The sequence below is a fragment of the Culex quinquefasciatus genome, chromosome 3 (genome assembly GCF_015732765.1).
Source record: "Culex quinquefasciatus strain JHB chromosome 3, VPISU_Cqui_1.0_pri_paternal, whole genome shotgun sequence".
Classification (NCBI taxonomy): domain Eukaryota; kingdom Metazoa; phylum Arthropoda; class Insecta; order Diptera; family Culicidae; genus Culex; species Culex quinquefasciatus.
Window position 1 is genome coordinate 86247266 of NC_051863.1, and position 6000 is coordinate 86253265.

Consider the following 6000-nt stretch of genomic DNA (forward strand, 5'->3'; position numbering starts at 1 on the left):
TGTACAAGACACTGATTAGACCGGTTGCCCTCTATGGCCACGAGACCTGGACGCTGCGGCAAGAGGACGAACGAGCCCTTGGAGTTTTCGAACGGAAGGTGCTGCGAACGATCTACGGTGGAGTACGTACAGCTCAGAACGAGTGGCGAAGGCGCATGAACCACGAACTGCACGCGCTGCTGGGAGAACCGACAATCGTTACCCTGGCGAGAATCGGGAGGCTCAGGTGGGCCGGCCATGTCGCGAGGATGGACGAAGACCATCCTGTCAGGATGCTCTTTGACCGCGCGCGACCCGATGGCGGCACAGGCCGAAGAGCAGGAGCACAGCGTGCACGATGGGGAAATCAGATCGAGGCGGACCTAAGAAAGATCTGCAACCTAGGAGACTGGCGAGCTGCAGCCCAGAACCGAGCAACATGGAACAACCTTCTTGATACAGCACGGGCACCGCGTATGGTGTTCTAAGCTGATTGGTATGGTATATTGAAAAACCTTGAAAAAAACAAACCTGCACAATTCGTATAAAGCTACTTAATGGTTTAGTGTTTCAGTTGAAAATGATTTTATAGAAAGACGAAAATAAACGTCAAGGTGCAGATAAATCAACATTACGTACTCGATGGAAAAGCATATGCATTATTCATATGATTTCTTCTTTTTTCTTTATTTAGACGGCAGTCTGCAGTTTTTGCAGCTGTTTCGGCAATTTGATTATCTGGCATCCCTGACTCCGACAACAAATCCGACATTTCATCACATACCAGTCTACTAGCGCAGCAGGTCATTGAGAGTAAACGTCAAAGCTTTGAATGTAAACAAAACTTGGGATGCCACATTTGAAGATTTTCGAGCACAGGCTCAATGCTCAAACGTATTGTTTTGCCATGTTATTCGATGATTTTTAATTAAATGAATTACTCACGAAAAAGATAACAAGTTTTTGCTTCTTTTGCCAAAAACAGATTTGTATTATATTATTTTGCCATCAAGTTAAACTCATTTGCGTTTTTGTGATGTGCCCGAAAATCTTCAAAATCTGGCATGCCTGAACAAAACCCGCAATTTTCAATTTTGCAGTCATTCATAATGCAGTCCAGGTTTTTGATCTCAAACTGGCCAGCTCGGCAACCGATCCGAACCGATTTTCGCTGGAACCTCTTGTCATTCAGGCGCCGACCTTGGTGAGTTACGCGCGAGATTGCTACCTAATCTCCCTACAACTAAATTGAATGTCATTCTAGGTTTCAGCTTTTACGCTTAAGTGCCGTGGCAGAACGTGTGGATTTTTTCCTCTGTCTGCTAAAAAGGACCGCCAAGATGTCGACCGCGACGATTCGTACCCGCCGTTTCATGACCAACCGGCTGTTGTGCCGCAAGCAGATGATCTGCGACTTGCTGCACACGGGTCTGGCCTCGGTCTCGAAGAAGGAGATCCGCGACAAGCTGGCCGCCATGTACAAGGTCACCCCGGATGTGGTGTTCGTGTTCGGCTTCAAGAACAACTTTGGCGGCGGCAAGTCGACCGGCTTCGGGCTCATCTACGACACCCTGGACAACGCCAAGAAGTTCGAACCCAAGCACCGACTGGGCCGCCACGGACTGTACGAGAAGAAGAAGATGACCCGCAAGCAGCGCAAGGAACGCAAGAACTGTATGAAGAAGGTGCGCGGAACCAAGAAGGCCAAGGTCGGACAGGCCGTCAAGAAGTAAGCGCTCTCTGCTTGGGTGCGGATGCTGCTGGGTGGCTGTCGTTGTTGTTGTCCCCTTGATCCGGGGGACAGCTGCAAGGGGATGCTTTCTTGCTTGTGTGGGAACTAGAATATTCCATCAAACAAGGAAATATAAAAACACTTTAATGGTTAAGATGTCGACGCCACTTCGTTGTTTGAATAGTTCCGAATTCGTCTTCAGAAAGGATTTGATATTTGTCCAGCACAGCGAAATGAACGTTTCCTGGTCGACCTGGGTGTACTCATTCAAAAAGTACTCGGTCTCGATGTCAACGCGCCGAAACGGTTCCGGCAGATGGTTCTGATTATAGCCTTGCTTTCGGAAAAGTTACTCCCTGATCCTGCTGGGCACGCCGGGCGTCCGTTTTCGTCGCTTCTCCTTCAGTACATGGCAGCGTTGACTTATCGCCAGCAGCCAGCATCTGGCCCAATTTGGCCATTTCTGCCCGTTACTTCTCTCGCAGCTGGTCCTCTTTGCCAAACTTGCGGATCGTCCTTTTCGAAGTTATTTACAGGTGAGTACATTCCGTATTGTAAAATCACCTCCTTTTTAAGAACCTTGCGTAAGATCGACAGTTAAGTTTTTGTTGTTGTTGAAAAGAAATGTTCACTGCTCCGTTGATTCTATAATTTGTTGTAATTTTCAAACGTTTTTTGTTGTTTAGCAGTACAGACATATTAACTTTATTATTGATCAAAATGTGGTTTATTATTGGCAGTCAAATTTTGTCCAAAATGAAGTAGAATTTTATCTATTTGAACCATGATTTACAAAAACGTTTGAAAATTACATCAGATTCTAGATTCAACGGGACAAAAAAATTTTGGCTTCGGTAAATTTACGTAGATTTCATCGGAAATTTACATTTTCTGAAGCGCTATTTGTTCGGCACGATTAAATCGGATGGCATTTAAATTTACAATGAATTTGATGTAATTTCGCATCATTAATGACGTGCACTTTTGGTACATCATAAATGATGTAAATTTACCGATTTTTTTTTTTTGTGCAGATTCAGCTGCCAAAATTACTATAAGAAAGAATACCCTGACCTTTAGGACATATGCTTGGCCATGCTTCTGAATTCTGAGAAATTTTTAAAATTGGCTTTTTGCTCACCAAAACTCAAATATTTTGGCGTTGGAATGTCGAAATTGCATTTTCTCAGAGGGGGAAATGTTCGCTGTGAAATTTCCTACAAGCTACATGTATTGGTTTAACTGGGAAAAATGAGCTACCCTAAATTAAATGAGCAAAAACTCCGTCATTCCCACCGCTAGGGTAACAAATTTGCCACCGAAACAAGCCCACCGCGGGGGGCAAATATGGATTTTTCTCGTTTTTGCTCCCGTTTACCTTCAAAATCAATAATCATGCGTTGATTCATGCCTAGAAATGCTAAAAGTTTTTAAATTGTGCTTTGGTTGAGCGTTTTAGCAGAATGCATTACTTTGAATACAAAGAGACGAGTTGTTCCTTTTAATTCCACTATATATTTTTAATATCTTGACAGATACGTATTTCGTCTACTACTTGCAAACTTCATCAGTGTTCTGTTCTCGTCGTACAGTCATCCCTCATATTCGTTATTGTTTATTGTTTATTGTAAAAATATCATTTGACTACTTATGGTCTATATGATTCGGCTTATAAAAACTAGCGACGACACCGACACATATACATTAAAACTGACTAGAATACCAGAGTCGAGCACGTTGTTGAAACATGGAAGTGGAAATGTTAGGACGATAGAGTTGAGAAAAACATTAAAACGACTACACATAAATCGAATCGGCTCATGTTGTCCATAGTTGGTGTTGCGACGTGCGAGCTGCAGGTATGGACGTTGGCGGAGCGGCCTTTCGGGAGCGTAAACTTGGATCTGCGCTAGGATCCAGGGACTGTCGATTTCGCCAGCCAGCACTTTGGCAACGAACGATGCTTGTGAGATGTGCCGCCTTTTTTCAAGTGTGTCCAACCGCAGGATTCGGCAACGTTCCTCGTACGGACTCCAACCAGCAGGATTGTGCGCACGGCGAAGGGCAAGTCGAGTAAATTTTCTTTGGACTGATTCGATCTTGGCTGTCCAAGTGCTTTGGTATGGACACCAGACAACAGAGCAGAACTCGAGGATGGATCTTACCAGCGCGCAGTACAGGGAGCGCAGACATCCCAAGTAACATTTTAGGCTTTATCAAAGCTGTCACAACCGCTATAAAACCTATCAGCCAAAACCAACATTAAAACCCCTTAGTCGTAACAAACTCCCCAGAACCTTGATAAACCCCACTTAAAACCCAAAAGGACCTCCGCAAAAGGTTGTTACGGCCTATTTATAAAACCTACATAGGAGTTCAAGGCTTTACAACTGAATCCTAATAACATCCTCAAAGCCTTGATAAAACCTTTGTTAAAACCTAGTCAGGAGTTATGGAAAATGACATTTCATACGTATTCAAACGTCTTATGCCAAATAGGTTTTATTTTGGCAAAAATAAGTCTTCGTCTTGCCAAATGAAATTATGTAGATGGTTGTCAAAAATGGCGATGATAAATAATAGATATTAGAGGTAATCCAAATAATTTGAAAGCTTATTTCTCGCAATTGATGGCTTAAATTCAGCTGCGGTTGAAATTTTATTGATAAATGTAGGGGAGATAGAGCCAAAAAATTCAACTCGCTTCATCAAAAATCAATATTTTGTAATCATACTGTTTAAGGTTACAAAATATTTTATTGCAATTCTTTGAAAAAATGTTCAAAATATTTTTAAACATCTATCGCTATATTAATCATACCAGAAATTCAGCATAAATGTGTGTTTTCATCGAATTTAAATCAAATTTTTCAGTTTTTCATTTTTTCAATCAAGATGGCGGTCAATCATATTCAATCAGAGCACGCGTTTAGCGCCATATTTATGCACTGCTATTTGGCCGCGATAAATGCTCTTTTAGGAGCTTATGGGTTTAAGTGAGCTTTTTACATGCCTTATGGCACTTGACAGCTACAACACCCTAGGTTTTAACAAAGCATGCTATAAAACCGTTTGGCATGACATTGCCATCAGGTTTTCAAGCCTCTATTAAAACTTTCATAAAACCTTATTGAAAGCCAGTCGGCTTTTATTTCCACCCGGTTTTATGTCCGAGGCATAAAACCCTGTTAGAACCTATTAATTAGCTCTTGCTTGTTGGTTCAGGTGAATGCCCAAATAAAACTATTAAGCAATCAAGATGCTACAATAAAACCTCAATAAAACTTGGTGGTGGCTAGTTGGTTTAAAAATGTTACTTGGGATGCAACATCCCGGAAGTCCTCAGCGATCCTGAAGATGAATCCCAGCTGACGGTTGGCTCTGGACACGATGTCATGGCGATGGCTGGTGAAACTGAGTTTGCAGTCCAGAGTAACTCCAAGATCTCGTACTTGGGTCACCCGCGCCAGTGTGCTTCCCGCGATGGCGTAGTCAAAGATCACAGGCTTCAGTTTTCGATGGAAAGAGATGGCGTTGCATTTGTCAATGCTGATCGTCAGGAAGTTACGCAAGCACCACTCGTTGAAACGATCCAGCTGTCTCTGCAGAGTTGAACAGTCCAAAACGCTCCTTACAACTGTGAATATTTTCACGTCATCTGCGTAGAACAGCCGACATCCTCCGGCTAGCAGCAGTGCCAATTCATTGACGAACAGGATAAACAGTAGGGGCCCTAAGTTACTGCCTTGGGAACGCCAGACAGACTGGTGAATATGTCCGATTCAGAGTTCCCAATCCTGACACGCATAACCCGGTCATTGAGGTAGGACTTCAACCAGCGAATGAGATTAGCAGAAACTCCAAGTACTTCCAGTCGTTTCAGAAGAACTCCGTGGTCGACTCGATCGAAAGCAGCCTTGAGGTCTGTATACACAGCGTCGACTTGCGCTCCGGCATCCATTTCCTGAAGGCAATGAGACACGAATTGGGCCAGATTCGTGGCAACCGAACGTTTCGGAATAAATCCTTGCTGGTCTGTGGAGATGTAGTGTTTACAGCTCTCAAACAGGACACTGTTTATGAGGATTTCAAAAACCTTGGAGCAGGCCGAGAGGGAGGTGATTCCACGATAGTTCTTGATGCTACTTTTGGCACCCTTTTTGAAACTGGAAACATAAAAGAGCGTTTCCACTTAGCCGGGAAGGTACTTTGACATAAAGAAAGGTTGAAGAGGATAGAAAGAGGCAATAGGAGAACATCTGAACAACGTTTGATGACAGAGGAAGGAA

General features: G+C 43.2%; 1 protein-coding gene across 1 annotated transcript; it reads left to right on the top strand.

The window, feature by feature from the left end:
• The first annotated feature begins 1249 nt into the window (after nucleotides 1–1249).
• LOC6046214 (40S ribosomal protein S24) lies at nucleotides 1250–1868 on the top strand. Its single transcript, XM_001863408.2, has one exon. The coding sequence runs from the start codon at nucleotides 1320–1322 to the stop codon at nucleotides 1710–1712; it is 393 nt and encodes a 130-aa protein (XP_001863443.2). The 5' UTR covers nucleotides 1250–1319; the 3' UTR covers nucleotides 1713–1868.
• Nucleotides 1869–6000: the final 4132 nt, after the last annotated feature.

What these genes read in the sequence shown, in the direction of transcription:
- LOC6046214 (XM_001863408.2), top strand. Translation starts at nt 1,320, where the DNA reads ATGTCGACCGCGACGATTCGTACCCGCCGTTTCATGACCAACCGGCTG.